This window comes from Centruroides vittatus, unplaced genomic scaffold, assembly GCF_030686945.1.
Source record: "Centruroides vittatus isolate TY-2023 unplaced genomic scaffold, ASM3068694v2 scaffold_435, whole genome shotgun sequence".
In the NCBI taxonomy this organism is placed as follows: domain Eukaryota; kingdom Metazoa; phylum Arthropoda; class Arachnida; order Scorpiones; family Buthidae; genus Centruroides; species Centruroides vittatus.
Genome location: NW_027122708.1, coordinates 908,815 through 936,390, shown reverse-complemented (window position 1 = coordinate 936,390; position 27,576 = coordinate 908,815). Strand labels below are relative to the sequence as shown.

At 28.0% G+C, this 27,576-nt stretch overlaps 1 protein-coding gene across 1 annotated transcript; it reads right to left on the bottom strand.

The window, feature by feature from the left end:
- Nucleotides 1-467: 467 nt before the first annotated feature.
- On the bottom strand, nucleotides 468-26,188 carry LOC136989094 (centrosomal protein of 63 kDa-like). Its single transcript, XM_067287196.1, has 6 exons — nucleotides 26,051-26,188; nucleotides 23,021-23,213; nucleotides 21,554-21,649; nucleotides 19,483-19,575; nucleotides 2,193-2,329; nucleotides 468-838 (listed from the first exon to the last, which is right to left on the bottom strand). The coding sequence occupies exons 1-6, from the start codon at nucleotides 26,077-26,079 to the stop codon at nucleotides 616-618; spliced, it is 771 nt and encodes a 256-aa protein (XP_067143297.1). The 5' UTR covers nucleotides 26,080-26,188; the 3' UTR covers nucleotides 468-615.
- Between the last annotated feature and the right edge of the window lie 1,388 nt (nucleotides 26,189-27,576).

Sequence of the window (27,576 nt, the reverse complement as noted above, 5' to 3'; positions counted from 1 at the left end):
ATTTAATTAACTGTTTGCAAAATTATTCCCGGCCTACTATAATACATCATAAATAATTGCATCGTACTTTAATAAACCGATATCGTTGATAAAATGATAAATTATTAAACAGTTTGGATGTGTTCCATTTCCTTTTAAATATTCAAATAGTAATAATATTATTATCGTTATTAAATTTTCAACTATTATATAACAATTATTGTAATCTACAATTAAAGATAAGAGGCTATTTATATTCATGAATTAAAGAAATTTTGGAGATAAAAATAAAAAGATATATCGTGTGATTTATCACAGAACTACACCTTTTAAAATTTTTATCTTTTGATTAGAAAATGAAAAAATATATATATTAACGAGTGATAATATTTAATATTTTTATTAATAAAATAAATTTTTAAAATATATTTCACTATACATAATATATATATATATATATATATTTTCATAAGATAACATTTACATTTTTATATGCAATAAATTAATGAAAGTGTATTTAACATATAACACAATATGATTTCCTTACTCGGATTTAAGTAAAATTGACGAAACGATATAAACGAATAAAATTATGTATTTACAACTTGATGAAATAACAAATGATATATCTCATAACTAAAGAGATGATATTTTTAGTCTTTCTTCTAATTTGTCAATATCATTGGCAATGCTCTTCCTTAACTGTTCTCGATATTCGGCTTCTTGTCTCCAAACGCTTTCGCTGGCTTCATTGATTAACTGATCGACTGTCGAAGGGTCAAACATTAATCTGGAACTTTTTGATTTATTTAAAATGTCAATTTCTTTTTTAAGCTGTTCTTCATTCTTTTGTGTTTCTCTAAATTTGAAAATAAATGTTTATATTAATTATTATTAAAAACAACTCTTTATTAACTAACTACTATGAAAGATGACAGTTATGAAAGAAATATTTTTCTAAAATTATAATTTATTCATTAGAAATATTCTATTAAACAATTTGGAAATAGAACAGAAAATAAGCTAATACTGTAGGAATAATTTTGAATTTGTGATCTTAATTTTTATAATAAGTATAAAATGTACACTTAAAAATGTTTCTAAAAAATAATATGCAAAGAGAGAATATTAACTAGTTTTTCATTACAGTAGAAACCCGATTAACCAAAGTTCTGCATTATCCGAGGCAAACCTGTAAGTGAATAACTAAAAATAACTGCTTTTCTTATACTGTAATTGATAAAAGAAAGTTTAAAATGATAACAGAAACAAATCATTTTGTAATATATGATTTCTTTTATCATTTGACTTCAATATGAGACAATCATTCATATTAAAATGTAACTACAATAATACATATTTTTATTCTTAAAACTGTTGTATGTATTAGCTGTATAATAAATGATGTAAAAAATATTGTTCTTATATATGTATGATTAAATTCACTAAAGTATAAAAAAGAAGCTTAAAAGTGATATCGTATAAATCTTTTATATTCATAATTTTTAATGGCCATTGGCCATTAAAAATTTGGAAAACGGACAACAATTTTTAATGGCCATTGTTGTCCGTTTTTCCTGGATGTTTTTGATTATCCGAGGATGTGTTGGTCCATATTACTTTGGATAATTGGGGTTTTACTGTACTAATATTAACTACACCGATGGGCAACCTTTTTCTATGTAAGGGCCGCATTTTAAGACTTTTGAACTGATGCGGGCCGCATACAAGAGAAAGAGAAAAAAAATGTTGGTAAATCAGAATTATTTATTCATATATAATTATAAATTAGCATAGTATACTTAATTTAGCTCCTGGAACTGATGTAAATGTAATATATTGGAAATATTTGGTTAAATATTCGTCACTGCTAGTTTTAAATTAGTTTCAATGTGTCTGTTAGCCAGTTTCTTGTTTTAATTTTTATTAAATTCATAGCGAGAAAAACTATTCACATACATAAGTTGTAAAAATAATGTTTGAATGTTTGCTGCATACTTCCTTAAGCTGGGAAATTGATATATTTATTCACAGTTTATGCATCACGGACCGCAAAATATATGAATGTGGGCCGCATGCGGCCCGAGGGCCACAGGTTGCCCATCCCTGAACTACACAATGCTTTTCCCAAAAAAATGTTTTTAAAAAAGAGAGTAAATTAATGAAGATTAGAAAAAAAGAAAGGGAATGCAATTATAAAAATAAAAATTTACTTTAAAAGTTTATCTTTTTCTAAAAGAGACTGTTCTAGATTTGTTATGACTTTTAAATATCTTTCATGACTTGAATCAGCATTTCTGTTTGTTTCATCCTTACTGATCATTTCATATTTTGACTGATGTGAAGCAATCTGCAAATAATAAGTTTTCAATTGAATAAATTGCTATTTAAGAACTTTAAAAATTAATTAATTTTAATTATATAAATTTTTTATACAGTAGAATCTGTTTAATGTAATCACTCTGAAACCTGCTTGAACCGATAACAATAACCGATTGATAACATTAAGTGGCAGGGAAGTAAGTATGAGCAATTAGAATATAATAATAAAATTATAAAAAATAGCAATTTAAAAATGTATAATAACTATTATTAATATTGATGAATAGTAATTGATCCAGAATTATTTGTGTGATTTTTCTTTTTGCAGTACCATCTCTAACAATAGCTAGCTTATAATTGAAGTAAGAAATGCCTATAATTTAAACTATTACCAAGAACAAATAATGATTAAAATGATTAATGTTTAAACATTGGTTAAGACCAATAATGATAACTGATAGCATGAACAGACAGCTTAAAAATGCCTTAAGGTAATAACAACAACTCTACAATAAGTGTAAAGTTTTATACATATATTTTAACTTGTGTTCTGGGACATGCTAATTCTGATAACATTAATTAAACAACTGATAATAATATCCACGATTACAATAAGTGATTCTACTGTATTAATAATAAAATATAATGTAAGTTTGAAAAACTCTTTTATACTTTTCAAAAGAGAAAATTTAAATATCATAAATTAGAAAAAAATGAAATATTGTGATAAAATATTCTAAAGAAAATATTTATTTTATTAAACAATCTCACATTTATAATGTGAATATTCTAGAATCATATTATTTTAACCATTTTCAAACAAGCAATTATTTATTGTGACATTGTCACAATGCTGGGCTGCAATTTTTAATTAATTTAATTTAAAATATATTCTCTCCACCTCATATTAGTACTGTAGTGTCTTGCCCCTGTACATCATATTTTTCCTTTAACAACAGAGTTGTGCCAGTCATCTATTAACTGTTTTTAGGGGAAAAGTTTTGAAATAATGTTTGTATCAGAAGTTTATATATAGTTAATCAGGGCCTCCTACCCCTAAGGTTTTCATATTTGGTCTCGGATTTCATCTACCTAATCCCATTCTCGAGATTAAGGAAAGACAGACATACAGACAAATGGATGGCTGACATTGGAAATTTATAGGTCTACAAATTTTTCAAATTGCAGCCTAATTAATGTATGGTCTTGTTCTATGTGGAGGTTGTGTCAACAGGTAACACAAAATGAAATTCTGCATAAATTTGTGCTCAACTCCAAAGTCTCAGATGATTGCAGTCATTTATGAAACCATTTACAATTAATAAAAAAATATTAAAATGTTTTATGTTTTTACTATAATGAACAACATTTTAGCTGAATGTTTCTGAATATACAGTATAAAATTTTATTACATCATATTGGAAAAAATGCATGCAAACCAGAGTGAGAAGCACTCATCACTCTTTCACTGTGGTGAGAAGCACTCAGTAGCACTAAATGTTACACATCAATGTGGTTGTCTTTTGAATGTACTGTACAGTACATAATGTTAGAAAGTTACTATTTCTTTCATTTTAATTCTCTAAACACAGTTATGCATGATAAAATATCATCAAGTTTTTCCTTAAGTTTCATTGTCCATATTAGACCTTTTTTGTTTCATTTTGATAAGTTTTTCTCAAATTTTTTATTTTTCTTCTTCTGTTTTTAAACTTTCAGGTAGGCTGTAGCTAATTAATTCTAATTTTTATATCACTATTTTTACTTCACAAAGAATTTCATAATAAATATCAGTATCTGCATTAATAGTCAGAATTATTCCTGTACATCCAAAGGTTAATCTAACTATTCATTATCTGTGAAGACACAAATCCAAATAAAAAAAAAAACCCTACTGTATATATTCTTCAAAGCAGTGGTTCTTGACCTGAATGCACACACTCCTGGAGATGTGAAACACCTTTTCTGAGAGCATGAGCTTCTGTAGGAAACATTTTCTGAAAAATAAAAAGTGTAGAAGTGGAAAAGTTTAAGAACCACTGCTTTAAAAAATAAATTCCTTACATTTTGTACTATAAATATAAGGGAGACTGGAAAGTAATGTCATTTTTGTGCATGTCAACATTTATGTATTGCTAATCAGTTGATTGTGTATGCCTGTGAATAAGTTGTAAAAGATATTTTTGCAAGTGAAAGTGACTTCTTTTCTTTTGTTTTACAGATCAATTTTATTTTTATAGCATTCCTGTTTGAAATCTGAAGCCAAAAACCAGAAGAGTTGCATATCTGACACTGCATGTTACTTGAGTTTTGGAAAGGTAGTGACACAAAAAAAGCTACAAAAAACATTTGTGATGTTTATCCAGCTGCATTAGATGTCCATAAATCGACAGGTGGTTTTCTAGGTTCAGGTTGGGTAATTTTGATCTTTGTGACTTGCCTCATTCAGGAAGACCGGTGTCTCTTGATGATGATGTTTTATGGGCAGAAATGGAAGCAAATCCTTGTCAAACGATTGAAGAGTTATTAGATAAGTTTAACACACCTTGGTCAACCATTCAAGAACATTTGAAGCAGATTGGTAAAGTTAACAGAGAAGGTGTTTGGGTTTCCACACACTTTGTCAGAAGAAAACAAAGCTAATTATTCAATCATCTGTAATTTGTTGTCGCAACAACATAACTCAGAAGCATTTCTTGATTGGTGACTGGAGATGAGAAATGTGGTTACAATTTCTCATTATCTTTGCCACCTAGTGGACAAATTTTTAATTCCAGACTTGTAGAACAAAGATGGTTTTTGATCAAAAAAATTGGACTGAAGGTGACTGGAGATGAGAAATGGGTCCTTTATGACAATCCCAAATGTAAAAGACAATGGCTCTCTTCCAATCAAACCCCATTAGCTATCCCAAAGCTAGGCATACACCCTAAAAAGGTAATGTTGTCTGTCTGGTGAAATGCTCAGGGCATAATCCATTTTGAGGTGCTAGAACCAGGTCAAATCATAACTGCAGACCTTTATTGTCAACAATTAGATTGAGTAATCCAAGCTTTGATTGATAAGTATCCAGCCCTTGTTAACAGAAAAGGCATTATTCTACAGCATGACAATGCAAGATCACACTCTGCAAGAAAGACTCTGGATAAAATCAAAGAATTGGGATGGGAGGTGTTACTTCACCCACCTAATTCACCTGACACTGCACCTCAGATTACTATTTATTCAGGTCTTTGCAACATTTCTTGAGTGGTGAAAAATTTTGAAATGTGAAAGAAGTCAAAAATAGAGTTTCCAATTTTTTTGATCAAAAACCATCTTTGTTCTACAGGTCTGGAATTAAAAATTTGCCCACTATGTAGCAAAGATAATGAGAGTGATTACATCACTGACTCAAAATAAAACTATGAAATGAATTAAAGCAATAATCTTATAATAATCTTTTATGCTGCTCCAATTTATTCAATCGTTTTTAAAAAAATTATTAATACTGTATTAATGAATTGAATTTTGTGATGTATTCTAAGAATAAAATCAAAGCTATTATTTAACAGGAAAATAAGTTCTCAAATTGTCCAATTTTTCAATAAATGAAAAAATGACATCATGTTATATATTAATTTTCACACTAAATTGTTGCTGCTCTCAAAATAGGGATCAAATTATCATAAAAAAACTTCATGTCACTTGACCTTATAAAAAAACAATTAGTTTTGTTCAGTTTTCAATAGCTATAGAATATCTGTATACTTTTCCAAAGGTTAATATTTAATTGATAAGTGAATTTTTTTAATAAAGATAATTTTATTGTTACAAAAATGAAAGTGAATGAATACATTAGATTTTAATTTAATAATTTTGTAAATTATAAGTATTATTTACTTATTAAGATTTAAAATATTTACTTTCAAAGTACAAAATCTTATGTATTCTTAATTAAGTATAAACTTAGGAAATTATCATATTGCAAAATTCATTACATAATTATGAACTTAGTTATTAAATCTATGTTTAAGTCATTATTTTTCTTTATTCTGCTACTTGAAGCCAAACTTAAATTTTTAAATGTAAAGTTTGAGTAATTCAAATTACTCAGACTATACGTCTGAAGATTTAAAAAGTGCGACATTCAGCAGTCTATTCTTTTTTTATTCAAATGCTAAGTTCCATAACATATTCTGGAAGTTTGTAACGACAATTCGACTGAAGTTGACTCGAGTCAGAAACATTTCCGATAGTAATTCTCAACAAGTTTGACTTCCTCAAGTAGCAGAATAAAGAAAAAGGTATTAAACATGGTGCCAAGTTTTACCAATTGTGACATTAAAACTGTTTTATTTTCAATAAAAAATTATTTTAAAAATTGTATTTTACTAAGTAAATTATGTATAAATCTCACATGATTTACACCAAGATTCAAAAAAAACATAGTAACCAATATTTTTAATTATTCTCAATAATTTTAACCAAATATATAAATTGAAAAGACTTAAAAAATCGAAACATTTTTCAACAATTTGTAGTATGTTCAACCTCTGTGATAAAATTTTAAATATTAATTCAATCAAATAATAATATAATCAAGTTAAAATAATAATTATTACTACTTATTTTAATTTTGGTTTCATTAAATATAATTTTGCTGCACTGATTTGCTTTCTGTAAAAAAATCTAATATTTAATATTCCATTACAAATACAAATGCCTTGGATTTTTTATTTTTTTTTTCAACCTATAGGTTAGTTTATTAATGTATATTAAATATTGATAACAATGATAAATTGACATCAAACTGCAGAATGAAAAAGATTTATTGGAAGGCAATTTCATAATGATATATTATATTTGAAAGAATAAAAATGTTTATTTAATACAGCTGAAATAGCATATACAGACAGAGTAAAAAGATATATGATAATTTTTTATATGCTTACAATTTATTGAATTCATTTTAGTAAATATTATAAAAGCTTTATAAAATTAATATGAAAGTCAAACGTTATATTTTAAAGGTATAATTTGGAAGTATATCTTATATGTAGAAGTCTTCAAAAGTCTTCTTTTCTTACATCTTTCGGTGTAGGTAGGAAGTCATTGCCGATCTCTTTCTTCTCTTGTATTTTTCATATCTTGAGAAGGCCTTCCTCTTTTTCTTGACATGTCTGATGTCTCATTCTACGTAAACATTCAGCTATTTCAGCTCTAAATTCTGCTTGGGACATTAGTTATTCTTTTCATTCTGTACAAATTCTTCTGTATAGCAACCAACTATTCATTATTGTCAAGTCCAAAAAGTGATAAAATAGATGAAAATACCACTTTTTTTGTCTGCATTATAATTTTATATTGACCAATATAGCTGTCCATAGCATCGACACCACCCATATGGATAGTATATTATTTTACAAGGTTTGGACAATCTGTGTTCATTCATATGGGTGTGGTTTCTTCTATCCCAATGCCTAACTTCAGTAAGAGGCATTTTTCCAGAAAAAATGAACAAAAATGTCACTGCTTTACGTATGTTATTTGGTTGGCTAATAATTTCTACCCTATCAATAACACACATATATTCAAGAGAGGTCCCACTTGCTTTTCAACTGGTAGCTTACAATTAGAGATCATTTGGCAGTACACAGTTCCTAAAAAATATATTCTTTGCTTAGCTAAATACACTAAAAAGGGTACTGAAGTATAAAAGTTGTCAAAATATACTCTATAATTTTGATTATTGGATATAATTCTAGATAATCAAATGACGATATTGGTACTAGACCCTAAGTTTGGTTGAGATTTCTGTCAAAATTTTGGATCATTTTCTTCTGTAAAAATTTCAAAATTGTAAGAAAAACCATCTGCACCACAAACTATAGATAATTTATATTGTGATTTGTGGAGTTTGGCTGGTAAATATTGTTTCGTATGGTGCCTAGCCTTAGTGGCACACAGTTGTTCATCTACTGAGAGATTTTTTGCAAAGGAACAGATCTATATTTACTGTTCAGAGCATGAACAATTGGTCTCAATTTATGCAAATGGCCATGGTTTTTATTCTCTCTAGGTAATATCTTAGAATTGTCAGAGAAGTGTAAATGTTAATGAATAAATTCAAATTTTTTTGGCTCATTACATCTTTTATTTGACTAAAGCCTAGTGTAGTGGACCAACAGGAACAAACATTTGGCATATGTACAATTGACATATATATATATATATATATATATATATTCCAATATACAGTAGAGAGTTGTTTATCCGAATCAATTGGGGACTGGGGTTGTTCGGATAAGTGATTTGTTCGGATAACCAATTATGTACGAAAAAATATTTTAACCTATCCGATGTTGAAATTTTTCTCTGTTGCATGTCACTTCATGTTGAATTTTTTTCCGTTGTGTGTCGCTTCATGTTAAATTTTCGTCGATTTTAAGCCTAACGAAAATTTTTATAATAATAATTGAGGCTATTGTATCGTTAAAAATTATTTCTTTATTTTGTACAAACAAAATAAATATATTGAAAAATATAAAAACATAAAAATTATACTTTAGAAGTAAATCTAGTAAATCTAGTGATGGTAATGATATGTCACCTCTAAAAGTTGAAACATCTTCATTGAGAATCAAATTTCTTTTTCTCTGTAAAATTTTAGAATATTTTTCTTTCGACTCAATAGCTTCTCTTTTTGGATCACATTCTAATTTAGGATCATGCATATTCTGATTACTGACATTGTGTTAATTATTATCTGAGAAGTATGGAATGTACACCAATCAATAGAGTAACTATCCAAGGTTCATTTCCCATTTGCATTCAGATGTCTTGTCACCAACTACCTCTAGGAAATGCCAAAAATGAAAATGGCAACTCCAAAATTGACAAGGCATTTTGTGTTCTGCAGTTTGCAAGTCAGAATCACTCATCATTGTGTAACATGAGTAATCTGCAGAAACTGTACAATCGTGGTTACTATGGGAGAAATGACAACAGATATGCCATCACAAGCATAGAAAGAATCTGAGTATCAGTTGAATGTGTAGCATGTTACATGAGCTGCTTACATTGAGAAATTGTAATGGGAAAATTGTGAAACTTGGACAGTTTTCCAATGCTTTAATGTATGTTACAATGCTCTCAGATAATAATTAACATAATTACAATAATTTAAATTGATAGCATTCTTTTTGAAAGACCCTGTATAAAGCAAGACCAATTACTGAAAACCAATTACTTTAAAAGTTTTTTTGCTTCTTTTCATTTTTTTAGAATTAGCAAAGGCATGACACAAATTATAATCTCAAGCATTTTTTGTTTTACTGTAAAATTTTTTGCAGAGAATTTGAAATTACTGAGATTATATTTTAAATGCACCATAAATTCTATGTATTGTTGTTTTTGAAAATAAATTATTTTTACAAATTAAATATGTATTGTATTAATTTATATATTCAAAATTTATTTCAATAGATTTAAATAAAGTTAATTTCAATACATAATTCAAAAACATTTGATGCAGTTTTACTGGTAGAATCATTTAAAAACTCAAATTCTCTTACATTTTTTAAAAATCTTGATATAAAATTCCTAGAAGAAATTTTTGAACATCTATAGTTAATGATTCAAAAATGTTTGCAATTATTAAAGTAAATTTCCAATGCAATATTGAAAAATATAATAGAAGTTTTGGATTTGTGTTTTTATTAGATAAAAAGAATGTCATTTTATTTATTAAACAATTCAAAATATTTTAGCCTATTATAACTAGGGTTTCTCATTTCCTAGTCCTTTGCTTGTCCCAGGATTTTGGGGAAAAAGTGAACTCTTTCCTGGGATCCTGGGAAATCCTAGGGTATAATTAATTATTTTTAAGATATAAAAAATATCTTGAAATTGAATGATATAATTATTTTTCATTTTTTAAAGTAATTAATATGTTCTGCAACCTCCAAAATCATAATATTAATAATGCTGTGTAAATATATATTAAAAATTACCTTTGAATTATATAGCAACTTTCACAAATAGAAAAAAATTTATTAAAGTTTGTTAAAAACTGCTTACAACAACAACAACAAAAAAAAAAAAAAAAAAAACAAAAAGCCTTTTAACTGAGTTTAAAATTTAAAGAAAAAAATGAACTTCTAACTTAGAAGGTAATTTTCATTTTTAAAATAAAACATAATACAAAATATTATTGTACATTTTTATAAGATTTTAAAAAGCAAAGATGGTCAATACTCCGATCACTCAATTTGATTCATATTTTACTAAAAAAAGTCCTGCTACCGAGAATGCTCTTTTCGATTCAATTGATGTGGGTGAAATCGTCTTTAATGCATTTAAGAGAAGACAGATGTTATGTGTTTTTTCACCTGTAGCCTCAAAGATTTCTAGTTCATTTTTGAGATGTGTTGCATTACTTCTTTTGCTGTTTAGTATTCTTGATTTATCTATCTTGGCTGCATTAATAGTGGCATCAAGCTTATAGGCCAATAATTCGGCAGTTCATTTGTCTTTAATAATGAGGTATATGAAGAAAAACTTCATACTTGCATACTTGTTTGTATCCTTACCCAATTTGTACAACCTGGCATAATTCAGTTATTAAAGCTACTAGGCATGGTTAAAAATTAAGACAGCATCGACACAATTATTCAAGATATTACAGGTTCTGACAAGTAAAGAATTTTCAGAGTCCTGCCGCAAATAGGCTACATATTGATTATTGACAATCTGTGACATGCCATAATAAGCAAAAATTTAAAAACCTAATAAGCAGGCTTAAAATTAGTAAATACAAATGTATTCTGACAATTTATGAGTTAATTATACTTTCTATTTGCAAAATTTCCTCAACCTTAACACATAATAAGAAAATGTGAACTTTTAAGAAATTTGCGGGATTTATCGGGATGAGAAGAATTTCCTGGATTAAAAAAACAGCCGGGATCCCAGGATCTGGTTAGAGAAACCCTAATTATAACTAAAGTAATTTATAATACTTATAATTTCTTAAAGTGAAAAACTTTGAAGGAAAGAAAAAAATTTGAACAGGTTAAAGGTGTCAGGATATTTATTTAGATTAAGTGCTTTTCAGAATTTTTAATTTGATCTTCAGATCAACAACATTCACTATTCTAATAATTTGAATAGAACAACTGTTCCTTCTTAATTAATCATCAGTCTTATGGCTATCTTCTGACTTTTATTTATTTAGCCAAGAAAAATTTTGAGCCATGCATTCAAAAATCATTCTATATTTAGTATTTTATTTCACCTTCATGTCCTTTTATCATAATTTTAATTCTTCTTGACAATGATTTTACAAATTTATTTGCATGTGTATTCCAGGAATTTAAATTAAAATGGCTTTATTTTAATTTGCTTTTATTTATCAGATATTAAAAATTTATGCGGGAATAATATGATTTAAGCTTTATGAATTAAATGCAGCAACAAATTTGTGATACAATTTGTCATCCTGAAAATAATTGCAATCTCCAAACTGATATATCAATATAAATAAAAAAAATTCTTCCAAAATATCAAATATATATATAAATTTGCCAGAATACATATTTGAATCCTATCTAAACTAGGTTCCAAAGAACTAGGTATAATGATTTAACAAATACTGTCACTAGACTGGTGATAGATTTAATTAATATTCATAATTATTATTAAATAGTGTAATGTAGATGATAAATCGAATCACATACCATAAAATTTTATATCCAATGTATGTAATATTAATATTAACAGAAATTTATGCACGATGATTACAAATTTACATAAATATATATTATAATAAGATATGAATATTTACAAAGTGATTTAAAATAACAGAATCAATAAACAATATGAAAGATATTAAAAAAAAGTTATTCTTCTGGTTTAAAAATTTAACTATTAAGTTTTAGTTATTAAAGATTTCTTGTAATGAAATAAAATAACCGTCAGCTAATAAATAAAATAAAAAATGATTAGTTTAAAGCAAATCAATATTAAATATGTTTTATTATAAAAAATCATTTATTTATTATAAAACAATACTAAAAATAATATACTTTTTTATTTTTAACCTAACAGTTAAATAATTTTCTTCTTTAAATACAATTATAAACTAACATTCCTAGTACTACTTAATAACTGAAAGTAACATTAATCAGATGTAGTAAGACTTCTGTTAGCTGTCACTCAATTATCTGTCTCTGTTAGTCATTGCATCACTGATTTTATGGGAAATTGGGTAATAATAATGGCAGCACATGTTTATTCCACATTATTTAAACTTTAGTTCTTCAATATGTTAAGATAAAGAACTAGTGTAATAGCTGTGGATAAGTGCAAAAATGTGGAATGCAAAATTAAACAGATATAGAACCGTAACTACAGTGAAACTGAAATTATTCTGTTAAAGTGCATAAAATGATTTGAAATACAAAAGGAAGCAGAGGCAACACAAGTGAAGTTTGTATACAAATTGCAATATTGTTTCTAAGAAGGTTAACAGTGAAAAAAATACAGATTACTGATTATTTAAAAATTAACTTGAATTAAAAATTCAAAAAACATTCGAAAGCCGATCGAGCATCTAGCTCAACGACTAGTGAGGCAGCGCATGCGCAGACCCGCGCTTACGCTAATTGTATATTAGATAACGCTAAAGCGCGTTTAAACGCTTGAATAACGTGACCCAAATATTGGGCAGCTCAAGAGTGGGAGTGTTGCATGCTTCTAACGTGGTGGTAAGGAGTAGGCTCTCGAACAGGGTTTCAATCTGCTATGGTCGCAAGCGCATATGCTCAAGTGCTGCAATGATAGAAAAACAGTTTTCATCTGGGAGTCCCTCCTTACCATTAACTTGAATATGTGTCTAAACTGATAATTTACAATAATTGTATTTATATTGTGTATTTACATTAAAGATATTCATATCATATGTATTTCTAACATTGTATAAAGAAGTTTTAGATTTTCATCAAGTTTTTCTATTTATCAGAATTTTACTGTAGTATAAAATTAATACACTTTATAATTGAAATTTTTCTTTTTGTTGTGATAATTGTTTTTATAGATTTATTTTTTGAAATGCTTTTCTTATTTCATTGAATAATGTTAGTTGACAATCATCTAAGAGACCTGTTTATTATCCATGTTTCAAAACAAAATGAACAACAAAAAATGTGCATAGTAACATGATGCCAATAGGAACATGACAATGAAAAAGGATGGAAATGACTGTTAGCAACATAATATATAATCAGACACTTCCAATGACCAACATGCCCCTTTCTCTAGATGACCTTGTTAAGTAACTTCAGTGGCCACTTCACAAGACCAATAACTTAGTACTGTAGGCTTCATACAAATTTTGAATAAGAATTTCTATCAGAATAACTGGATTTCTCCCACTTGAATTGTATCTGACACTGACACTGACACTTTTAATTCTGTACATTAACTGATTTCTCACTATTTTCATTCTTTAATTCCTTAGTATCATTGGTTAGTATTTTGACAACAGATGAGTTAGAGATCTTTCATCCTCTTTCTTTAGGATTCAAACTTTGCATTCTTGTGCAGAATCTTCTATCTCTTCTGAACTTGCTTTCCCAAGTGAGCTATTAGTGCTGCATGCTCTTTCCAAGTACACCTGTCTGAGATGGAAAAACTTCATTTTAGAATTTGACAGTTGGAAATGTTTCCTTGTTAGTATTTCTATCGCACACTCTCTAAATATACAGTTCCTGGATTCTACTATATATTTCATTTCAAGAACCCATATCTCCATTCTCTCCCAAAAGTTTAACCAATAAGATTACCTTCAAGTGCATATGCATACAATTTAAGACTTCCTCTTTTTCTCAGGAATATAAATGAAGAACTTGAAGTTGAAAGAAATGACTTGATTTCTTTTTGAACCAAAGTTGCTTCTCTATTATTGACATTGATAACATAGTTTCTAATATACACAGCTTTACATGTCAGTTCTGTCCAAGTTGCTTTTGGTAGTCTACATTCACAAAAAGTACCACAACTATGAACAAAATCTAATAATGTGCAATTCATTTATTCTGCTATCCCATTTTGCTGTGACAAGGTCATTGTGCATTCATGTATAATATAATACCAGTTCTTTGCCCAAACTTGGACAAAATTCTAAGCCATTATTTAGGCTCATCTGAGAGTGCTTCTCAGCTTCTTTCTTTCACTCCTTAAAATTGTCATTGTTCTTGACATTGTTCCAGACATTGTCCTTGTTCTTCAGAAAGAATAAGTACAGTACATGCATCATATGGCTTCAACAATGATACTGAGGATGTATCTGGCTATATCCTGGCTATGGACATCAAAAGGACCAATCATGGTGCTTAGTCTTGAGTTATGTGAGTAATAATACAAATGCATTGGGAGTGTCATGTCATGAACTCATTAAGTGAGTGGTCTCAATGAATGAGTTAATACCACATGATATTCTCAACACATTCACGTTGTTACTCATATACTTGAGACTAGCCACCCAGATCACTGTACACCAGTTCAAGTAATTGGGCTGCAATTTGAAAAAATTGTAGACTTATAAATTCCCACAGTTGTCCATCTGTCTTTCCTTAATCTTGAGAATGGAGTTAGATAGATGAAAGCCAAGACCAGATATGGAAAGATTAGGGGCAAGAGGTCCTGATTAACTATATATGAACTTCCAGTGCAAACCGAGTCATGCTATTTCAATTCAAAAATTTTTTCCTGAAAGGAGATAGATAGATGACCGACATGACTTTATTGCTAATGGAAAAGTATGATGTACAGGGGCAAGACACTACCAATTTGAGGTGAAGAGCATATATTTTAAATTAAAAAATTATTAAAAATACAATTAAAAATTGCAGCCTGGCATTGTGACAATGTCACAATAAATGATTGCTTGTTTTAATTGGATTTTTGATTCACCATTTGGATAATTTGAGAAGGGTTATTGCATTGATTTCCTTTTTATAAAGTTTTCTTTCTTCTCTAGCTCTGCAGTTTGTAATTTAATATCTCTTACACTCTAGTTTTGATCCTCTTTAATATCTTTTCTATTCACATGCATTAACCCTTTATGCCAGAGATCTAGGTAAAGCATATTACAGGTAAGCCTCCTACAACGCGGTACCTTTACAATGCATTTTTGCTCCAACACAGTTGGAAAAACGTGAAAATTTTCTTACAACACGGTTTAGAGTATTTAGAAACAAATTATCTTTCACATAACAGAAAAATCGCAATGGATCACATAAGTGCAGTGGAACTTGATGAAACAAGCTCATATCTTGAAATAAGGCCAGTCACTTATTATAGTTCTTGAACAACTATAATAGGTGACAATGAGGACTGAATTTGTGAGCATAACATTATGTTTCTTTTTGATTTTGACTTGAAATCATAATCTTTTTAGTTTTTATATGATGTTGAATTTTATTTAAGCTTTTTATGTACATAAATTTAAAACATGATGAAAATGTTACACCATAAAAGGCAGTTTTTCTCTTTTTAGAACTGACTCCCAGTTTTTGTATTAAGTTGATGTCTCCTAATACGCGATTTCCCACAACGTGGTATTTTCAAGGAACGTATCTACTGCGTTGTAGGAGGCCTACCTGTACTTTTGCACCTCAGCAATGAATTCATCGTGATCCTTATGCTGACTTGAATAAAAAGAGTTGTCTTCATAAGGAATAGTCTGTCAGTTTCTCACCTTTGATGAGAATCATATCATCCAAAACAACGATATGACTTCTGTCATAAAACAGAACTTTTCTACTGTTCTTAGAAATTTGGAGTAAATGTTCTCCGTAAATGCCATGTTTGATACCTGGTGCATAAATAGTATTTCTTGTAATAAATCTGTCCAAGCTCCCATGAATTTTAATATTTGCACGAGGTGTCTAACGCCACTTATTTCTATCATAGTCCTATCTACAACAGTAATGATTTTTTTGGATCACTCAATCCTTCCCTTAGATCTAAGAAATACCTCTTGATGGGAGTCATATGTTGCATAGCTTCAAAATCAAACAATCCAAGTAGCGTGACTTAACCCAATCAGGGCATTGAAGAATGTAAATATACAAAGACTTACTTACTTCTCAAACTTTTCTGCCTTATTTTTATTTCTGGTTTTGCTTTTCCTTAAGTACTTATTCACAGTATCTTTCTTCTCCATGCTTATAACAAGTAATATTTACTTTGTTGAATTGTCTTTTATCTGTATGTATCCTTGAAGAAACATTTTCAAATCTCTAGTGCTGGCATCTTCACTTAAATCAGAACAATGTCTTTTGGACTCTGCCAGCAGACTTCTTTTGACCGTTGTACTTGTAAACAACCATAGTTAGACCATCTCAGTTCACAGGCAATCCACACAAAATAATCATGGCAAATCTCTATCATCAATTCTGTCTGCAATGTTTCTTAATCCATTTACTTTATGAATCATTTTTCCAAGTAAGTGCTAAAGTATTTTTCACAATAAAGTTGCCTTCTCAGTTGCAGAATTTTAAATTTATTGTTTCTGGCTGCATATAATTTTCCTAATTCTTCCCAAATTTTTCAAGAGGATTTAAGTGCTGTACATGTGCTGTTGCTGCTCATCCCTAATACTAAGACACATTTTGGCTAATACTTTTCCTTGCCTAGGTGAGAAAATCAGATAAACTGAAACTCTTCTCTTCTGATTTAACTCTCCAGAGTCCACTATTGTCATTTTTCCATTAAAAGAAGTTTCATTTGATAATGTCACATGCATAATTTGTGCTATTCAACTTAGTAATAATTGTTGGATTCATTTCAGATAACTATTTTAGTAATGATAATAGAACTTTATTGGAGATTATTAATACTAAGCTGATGACCAAAATATCAAACTGAAACTGAAAAATTGATATTGATATTTTAAACTTTAGAATGGCTGTATTTAGTGAACAGCAATGCTGCAGTACTTTAGTGAAGGGGCTTACATGACATCACTCTTCCAGCACTTAATTAAAGCAGTCTGCCATTGTTCAAGTTGATCTTTTACTCTGCTGATTAAGTTCTATTTTAAAACATATTTTTCTGTTCTTCTGTTGTGCTTAAAAATGAGTGAAAACAAATTTAAATTTAAAATTCAACAAACAAATCTTCAGTTTAACTATTAGTGTGGAAGAACAAAAGAGAATTACAAATACAGAAATATATCATGTATAAATGTTTAAAATTATGCTTCTGAGTTCTGAATCACTACTACATTTGTTGGTTAAGAAACTGAACACATCTAACCAATCTCACAATGCTGCTTTATAGTGCTAATAAAGTGCTGCATACTTTTTATTCACTGAATGCATCTATTATTGACATACTGAAAGATAGTGAATATTGGTATGTTGGTAATGGAGATGTTAAAAAGTTCTGGGGGGTTGTTACAGCTCACAAATTCTTAATACTGTAGTGCAATCTTCTGATAGCTGGAAAAATTGTTATGCTGAAACAAGTAGAGTTGCTTATCATTGACAACAAATACCAATATTCAACTTTGTCGATAAAAGTCAGTATTTTATTGGTTTCGGTATATTGACATTCTAAAATTTAATATATCAATATTATAAACATTTGGACCGTTTATTTTGAAAGTGGTGTCCATGTTTTCTTTTTTCAAGAAAGGTTTGCATTTTAGTTGATTCAAAAATATAAATAAAGTGTACTAATTTGGCAATGTTTTTATGTGAATTTAACTAAACCAATATATTCTTTCTGGGTCATAAATTAACTTACAGTTCAATAATTATGAAAGTGGTGTAAAAGTCATTAAATTTCAATTATCTAAAATTCAATTTTAGTTTAAATACATTGTGTTTTATTCTGATTTTGTTTACAAATAATAACAAGAATAAAATATTGTTGTTTATTCTCAACATTAAAAATCCTTACTTATTGTTAAACTATTTTTTGATGTTTATCATTGCTATGAGCTTGACACATTGTTATCACTTGACACTGCTTTTCATTTAGAATCTTTTATGGAAGTGTTTTGAAATATTCATGATACATTAAAAGTACAGCACATAAGGCCATAACTGTATCATATCATTATATTTTTCATATGTAATTGGCCTGACATCTTTAAACAAAGGTATTAGTGTGGTTCTTTCAAATTTTGGCAGTCTCTCGTGACCAGTTGATGATAAATCTAGATTTCCTAGACTAGACTAGATTCTGTGCCTTCCATCAATGTTTTTTTTATAAAATAGTATATGATGCACTTTTCCAAACCCTCATCCAACATATTTTCAGCCAGTTTACCTTTCTCCTTCAATATATTTTTTCTGAAAGGGGGGGAGGGGGTTTCAACTAATTGGACAAAAGTCAAACAAGGGGGGAGGGGTTGAGCATCAGTGGACGCCTGTTTATTTCATTAAATTTCATACAGTTCATGTTTTTTTTATTAATTTATTTAAAAATTTACAATTCAGAATTTTGAAAATTCAATTTGTTAATTTTCTATAAAGTTTCTACGACTAAAAATTCATAAAAAATTAACAAATTTAGTTTTCAAAATTCTGAACTGTATAGTAATATAAGAATTAAATAGGATTATAATTCAGAAACTGTTTGGTTCTATCTGCTTCCATTTTTGAGAATTTTGAAGAAGGATTTCTCATAGAAAAAGCATTAAATTTTCAATGTCTTCTGTTGGAGATTGCATGCATAACCAAAGAGATTACAACCAGCCTTAATTTTATGTATAAATATTTTTATAATCTTATTTATGTACAAGTACTTTATATTTTTATATGCATAATTTTATAATTTTTAATAATTTTGTTTATCTTTTAGTTTTGCATTTTTATTATTTCTTTAATCTTTAATCTAGGTTATTGTTTGTTCTGTTGCAATGGGAAGGTCACTTTCTTGCCTGTAGTAATTTTTAACATAAATAGATTAACCAATTAAATAATTTTATTATTATTACAACATGAAAAATTTTTATTTCACTGGAGGAAAAAAAGAATCACAATATAGAAAAAAATCATAAATATAGAATATATTTTATATTTATGATTTTTTTCCAAAATTTATTTTGGATGAATTGGATTAATAAGACACTAATAATGATGTTATGATATGTATAATTATTCAACTATTCATCAATAATCTTACCTTTCTATCAGGAGAAATCTGTTTATAAGCATAATAGACATCCCTTTTGGATGCTGGTGTTTGAACAGCTCTTGCAGAATTCAACTTTTTTACCTAAAAATTAAATAAAAATTTCATGGTTCTATTGCATTTATTAAAACATTTTAATAACTGTTTTCAATTAATGTATAGGCCCTAAGTGTATGTAACACATTCATTTGCCACATTTACTTAGACATTTTTTTCATTGAAATTTGAACTAATTTTATAAGAAAAAAAATAACAACAACAACAACAACAAAAAAAAAAATTCATATATTAACATTATAAATATTTTTGAAATAGATGGAAAATTTGTATTACAATTACCCCTGCTAACTTGGACAAATTTTTTTGAAAAATTGCACAGTAATTAAAATTCTTGACAATAGAAAAATTACAAATATCAAAAACACTCAATAATTAAAGTCTTTGCAATACTGTGAATTATATTACTATAGTCAATAAATTAGCAAAGACGATACTTTACTGTCATAAAATTTTTGAAATTTGTTGCAACAATAAATTCTGCAGTATAACCTACTAAATAAAGCTCAGTAAAATTTTTGTATAGAACTGAAAGTAGATTTACAGTACAGCAAGTCTACGTTCTTGTTTTCCATGTCATTGCAGAAAAATTCCTTCTAACTTGAACTTTTGTAAACTCAGACAACCTTCATCCCCTATTAGTCTGAGTTATTAGGGTTTACTGTATTTATTGAAATTTTTATTAATTACATTAATGGATATTTTATGCAATAATTATGTATAAACGCATTTTTTACACACTATATATATTATAGATTCTGTTTACTACAATATCAATATTGTTATCAGTTTTTTAATTTTATTAAAATTAGAAAAATATAGGTTAAAATACATTATAAAAACTTAATGTAATTAGTCATTTATTACACTTAGCTTAAAAATGACCTATTGTAAATAATATCTTTATGCTATTAGCCTGAAAGTGTAGTTGATAATACACCAGTGGCAGCTCATGGCATTTTATATGAAGGTGCAGTCACAGAAGGCCCTAAGAGAACCATTTTTATTTTGTATAATGTTTAGAACACTGTTGGTTTTGAGTAAGTTTAAGTTAAAATTAATGTTTTTATTGAATCAACACTGATCAAAACATTACATGAAATCAAAACAAATCCTATTAGAGTTGTATGCTGTGTGTTGCACAGCACTCTCAAATTACACACCACAAATTGCCACTGTAACACACAATCATTATCAGTCTTAACCAGTGCTTTAAACATTAAAATATCTTTTAAAGAAAAGAAATATAAATGATATTAAATATCATTGATATGCTTGAATAAAGGAAATTAATTCTATGTACTTATGAGTTTTTTAAAAATGTATTTCAATTTTATTAGTATTTATTTAGTATATATTATACTTTCAATCTTTCAAAATTTGAACACAATTTATTAAATCTATCAACTATTCAAAATAAATTTTAAATATAAAATAAGATCGAAGATCTCATAATTCATTAAGGATATTAAATTTTTCTATAACTAGAATTTTTTTGTAACTAGAAAATTTTGCTTATCTCTAAAAGTTTGTGATATTTAATTTTCATAATTAAACTTATTCACAGATCACTACTACTATCATTTATTTACTTAACAATTTTGATTTGATTATAAATTAATGTTCTGATTTTTAATTCTTGAAAAAAATAATTAAAATGGCAGAATTTTTGTCATTTCATGTTATCTAAATGTAATATAGTTATATGATTATACTGAAATAGCTGTCATGCTTTTACACTTTAATTATCTAAAAAGCCTTTTAAAAAATTTTTGACTTTTACAGTTATGATCATTTGACAAAAATGTAAATTTGATGCTAAAAAAGTCAATTTTAATAAAATTTTATGGAAGCCTTATTATTTATATTTTTAGAAAATAATAATGGCCAAAATAATAAAATTTAGACTTTTGTTTTAAATAAAAATTATAACTGTAACTCATAAATTTTACTGAAAAAATTCTTATTTAAAAGATAAAAGATCATTTAAAAAGTTATGCAATACCTCATTTCTTAATTCTGAGAGTTCATTTTCATATTTTTTTTTCATATCAACTTGTGAATTCTCCAATGTATGTATATGATCTCTGAGTTCCTCTATCTGTGTAAAGAAAATTTTAAAAAAAAACATATAAAGGGGTATGTTCAATCTTTAACAAAATATAAACTAAAATATGGACATTTATAAATTCATGTTAGATGCATTCAAAAAAATAAAAATTTATATGCTATATACATTTTAATCAAAGTTCCTTCGATCAACATATGAAAATTTGATAGATAAAAAAAAAAGATACAAAATTGCAGCAAAAACTGGTGCTATTGAAACAGTAACTGCAATTTATCATTTTACACAAAATCAAAAGAACTATATTACCAAAAACTTTATTTTGGAATCACAAAATATTCTCATTTGATCTTGTAATGTAGAAAAAATAATTTTGTCTATATTTCTGGTAATGTATTTCTTGGCTTTCTAAATTTCAATTTAAATTAAAATAATGTTTTAATTCATATTTGCTATGCCACCTGTTTGGAAAAAAAGCTATAATGTATGAAATTTCAAACAAAATACTTTCAACAGTTGTCATGTCTATAACAAATACAAATATAAATAAAATCCATTTAAAAAAAACTAAAAATGTTATAGCTTTAAAAACATTTAAAGCTGTAAAATTTCGCTAAAATGCAAAACATGATTAATTAAACTTTAAACAATAACAGAATTTTATAGATTTATTGGTGTTGATAACTGCAACTATGCTTGCTACATTGTATTTGATATGTACACTGTTTACATCAACTATTATATTTTCATGTGTATATAATCCATGATGTTATTGTACATGCAGAAAATTGCTAAAATGAAAATAAAACTTTACCTAGTTTATAGAACAGCCATTGCTCCATAGGGTTCCTAATTGCAATTTAAAATTATTATATAACTTGCCCCATCACATAATCTTTATCCATTTCAAACTGTCTTTTAAACACAGATAAGCCATAGGTTACATGCACAAAAATACAGCATTTGTGCATATAACATATGCATTTTTGTATTTTGTTTTTTTACTGCATATTTATAAGTTTGTAAAATAACATCTATTTGGTTGTTGTTTTCTTATTAACCAAGAGCATATTAAGGTTCTATAATGGTTTCAAGGTTAATAAATAAATTAAAGTTTTAAAAATATTAACTTGTGGAATAACACTATATTGTGTAAACCAGTTGAATGTAACTGTTGCATGTTTTGAAGTAATCTAAGAGGGATGATATTATTTTATTATCTTAATTAACTTTAAAATAAATTTTAATTAAATTTGAAAAGTTTCAAATAAGCTTTGTTACTAAATAAACAGTTTTAAAATTCAGTAATTATTAGAAAACAATTTAAATAATTATGAAGTGAATTATAACTATGAAAAACATAAATTGACAAATTACCAAAATTAATACATTTAATTATATTACCTCATTCTGGCTGGTTTTCAAAGCAGCTTTCAAAAATTCATTTTCCTGTTTTTGAGAATTTAAATTTGATTTTACTACTTCAAGTTCTTTTCTCCATATCTGATACTTTTTGGACACAACCAGATTAATTTCTGCTATTAGCTTCAAAAGTTCAGCTTCACACGAAGATTTTATTCCAGGCATAGAAGGCAGACTATGATTAAATTGATTTAAAATAATTGTATTAATAACAGCATATCAAATTTTTCACTTTTTGTTGTAATTATTTTATTTATAATTTGTTTAATTTAAATAAATAAATAAATATATACCATATTTATGCGCATATAGAACAAGATGTGACTTTAAAGATCAAAATAAAGAAAATTAGATTTATTAATACAATTCTAATTTTATTTCGTTTAATCACAAGTAAAATATAAAATGAACGTAAATGCACACATTGTCCTGCAAAAATTAATTCATTTTAAACCTTAAGGAAAATTCTTGTAAAATCGACAACATAATTTGTTCTCGTAAAGCTGGACAATCCAGAACCTTTTTTTGCCAATTCTTAATAGTCGAATCCACTCTCCATTGATTACACTTATGAGTTTCTCCGAATTCTGATTTCCGAATAATCATCTGTTTTCACGTGGGAATGGATTAAAACCTTAATCAGGTGTAATTTTGGAATTTCAATCTGGAATTCAATTCAAAAGCTTTGCTTTGTTCCTATTGCTATTTATCTTTACTCCTGACAATATAATACAAGAACGATTCAAATGACCCAGATAAAATACTTACATTTTTAAAAACAAGACGATAAGCATTCGATAAAAAAATGCCAATACATGGTTCACAAAACTTATTTGCAAAAACACAAAGAATCTTTCACTCACGCGTATAGGACGACCTAAGAATTTGAGGCTGTGATAAATGAATAAAAACCTCATCTTATATATGAGTAAATACGGTATATGAAATACTAAATTTTATCAAATGAAAGATATTTTTCTCTAGTAAGCATCATTTTAATAAACATATAAGAATATATATTTTATGTGGATGCATAACTTAAAAAAGTTAGAAATTTAATGAAAACAATTGTCATGCAATAATACTTTATGCTTTAAAACATGAACTAAAAATATTAGTAATTAAAGATTGTAAGATATACTTCATGCCAACATTCAAATAAATAAAATAATTAACACTTCAGTGTTGCAGTGTTACAAACTGCGACTTTTTAGATTTTAGACGTATTCGCTGGCACTTTCAGTAGCTTATAGTTACCATATTCAGGTGAAAAATCGAACACAATTATTTTCGAATGTTCAGCTTTTGAACAAACTTTTGAAAATATCTAATGCACATGGATGGAATTCAGAGTAAATTGATTTTAAAATTTAAAAATATTCAAAATGTATAGAAACATGCTGCAAATGATGTAATATCCTCAAAAATACTTAAAAAGCAATAAAGTGAGCTGTATTTGGCTGTGGTACAAATGAGAATGCATAATCATAATTTAAATTGTTTGAATAATGTTATCCACAGTTGTGGGATTTCTAAGGTCGGTGCATTGCACAGTGTTACAGCGGATATATAAAGGTTCTCTCATATGAATAACTCTCTTCGATTGTTCACCGCTTAATTTATTTAGTGTGTGCCCAAAGCGGTAGATAATCCCGGTCTAGTACCTTTTTAGCTAACTCCGTTGCTGGTCTATTGTTTCTAATATCCTCTTGATGTTCAAGGATGCGGGACTGTAGCATTCTGGTTGTAGCCCCTATGTAGATAATTTCCTCCCGACAGTGCATGTTTTAACAGAATTTTGTAGACCTCCAATTTTTCATTTAATGCAAGAGTATCTGTATCATTGCATAACACTCTTCTTAGTGTTGGTTGTGGGGTTATAGGTAAAGTAAAGCCATGTTTTCTAAAAAGATGTGTTATTTTTATTGATATAGGGCCCAAAAACAGTATTGGAGGTTGTACTATCTTTAGTTCTTCTTTGTTGCAGAGGAAAGATTGTGGAAACAATTTGTTTTTGACATGGTTATGGAAATAATGAAATGTGGAAGGAGAATAACCAACATTGTGTACTGTCCTATTAATAAGTTGTAGGCCTAATTCCTTGTCTATTAATGTCAGTTCACCACCAATAATAATAAGAATATCTGGTTAATGTTACTTTAAGTAGCCAAGATGGCGGCTCGTCTCTGAAACAGTGGGAACGCATGTACTAACCTAACCTATTCTAATAAATTACCCCTATTCTAATATTTTGGTTGGCAATAATTATGGTAATTTATTAGAATATAGGTTAGGTTAGGTTTAGTACGTGCATCCCCACTGTTTCTGAGACAAGCCGCCATCTTGGCTACCTAAGGTAACATTAAGCAAATAACCTAAATCTAAATACCATCTTCCCGAGCCCCACCGCCTCTGCTTATTTATTGCATTCGTGCCGTATCGACGGAAGCGTCCTCTTTTTTTGCTCCAAAAATTTGGCAACCCGACTCGACCACACCACTGTTACCATTTGTACACCATTTTAATTCGTTGGTTTTATATTTAAATTGTATATTACTCACCCCAATGTCATTATGTGTTTATAATCTAGCACTTAACTTTCCTCCTTGTAATTTATTTAGAAACTGTCATATAATTTTTAGCATGTCTTTTGTAGTATATTTTTCAATCCTATATAAAAACCATCAACAATTCTTAATATGGCTATGCATTTGAAGTATTTAAATTTATTTGGTTTTCATTTTAAGGATCAATATAACATTCAATGGAACAATGACTTAATTGTCAACCCACATCAAACGGTAGAAGTTACTTTTAAGTAATTGATCCATATGTAAATATATAGATATTAACCTAAACGTAACTTCTACTTTACATTTCATTTGTTAATATTTTATTATTATATATTTTATAAAAAATTCTCGTTAATGTTTTTCGCTTTTACGTATAATTAAAATAATTTATTCCAGAATATATAATAGGAGTAATTGAAAAATACAATCTTATACATACTTTAAGTCGCCGAAAATAGAATCCTCCATTTTGTCATAATTCTCCGCTGTGGGGCGCTTCGAGCGTTTTTTTTTTTTTTTAAATGGATTTAAACTTCAGTTTCGGAAAATGATTACTTGTTCTTTATTATACCTATTATTATATAAAATATGTCACTACAACGAGAGAAAATTTTACGGAAAAGTAATAGTTATATTTTAATGGGGAAAAAAGATGGAAAAAATTTCGTGGAGATATGTTCTCCATATAAACCGCGAGGAAGAGAAGTGATGTGTTTTGGCGTTTACTTCGTTTAATATTTCAGGATGGGATAAAGATTAAGAAACGAAATTTGGCAGGGTAGCCTGTATATAAGGGGCATTGATGCTATTGAATTTTGGTGATGAAAGGTCGAGGGGGAGGGGTGATACTGTCAAATCTCGCGTGGGGTTGGGCTTAATGAAGATTTTACTTGTTATTAGCATTTACAGATTTTTATAAAACTCATACCTACCCTCAAAATTAAGTCCTTTGCTATTTTATAATAATTAAAAATATGTAAAGTTTTTATAACAAAACCTCATAATAGATGGCCCCACATATAATTTTATTTGTTTATTATGATTAATAATTAAAAAATGATTTTTAAAATAAAATCTCATAACAGCCGGGAAAGTTATGCAACTCGTTGCTAGATTTTTATTATTTGTTATTTTGTTAAGAACTGTGTGCGTGTGTGCGTGTGTTTTTTAAATTTATAAATCCATTGCCCCAAACTTCTTTCACTGATACTGCGTAATATGTTCTAACGTTCAGCCAAATTAATGTACAGTACGTGCAACGATTTTTCTGTGCCGATGTTTATTTTTCTTATTTATTATGGCGACATTGCTTCATTCAAAATTTCCTGTAGTTGTAGTCTGCACTTTATTTACATGCTGAGTCTTACTGTCAAATCTCATTTTGAGAAAATTAAACTAAATAAACCAGTAACGAGTTGCTCAACTTTCCCGGCAACATTTAAAATTTTGTTATATTTTATTAAAAACCCAAGTATTTGTCTATTTTAAAAAGTGACTGTAATTACAAAATATCAAAGTAAATGTATAACAATAGCACAGACAATTTAATAAATAACTGAAATTTTTTTATCATAATTATTAGTTATGCAACAAATATTCGGTTACTATTCGGTATTCGGCCTCTTCGGCTTATTTTTCGCTTTTTGGCCGGATACCGAATACCTAAAAACAGGAGTAAAAAAATAACAAAAACACAGTAAATTAATCATTTTGGTATTTAGATTTAATGTTATCGGGTTAGTGTTGTTTGTTTATATTTATTTATAACTTATAACATGCACAAAATAAAAAACAAAATAATATTAGTCACACGTATTCACAATTTATAATTACAAAGATCAGCACACGTACAAACTATTCGTTCGAGAATCGTCGCACATCCGAGGGTCTGACCATGCCTATCCTTCTTTTTAAGCGCTCCTCTTTGCTCTTCCCTTTCTCTTTCCTATATCGCTCTAGTCCACG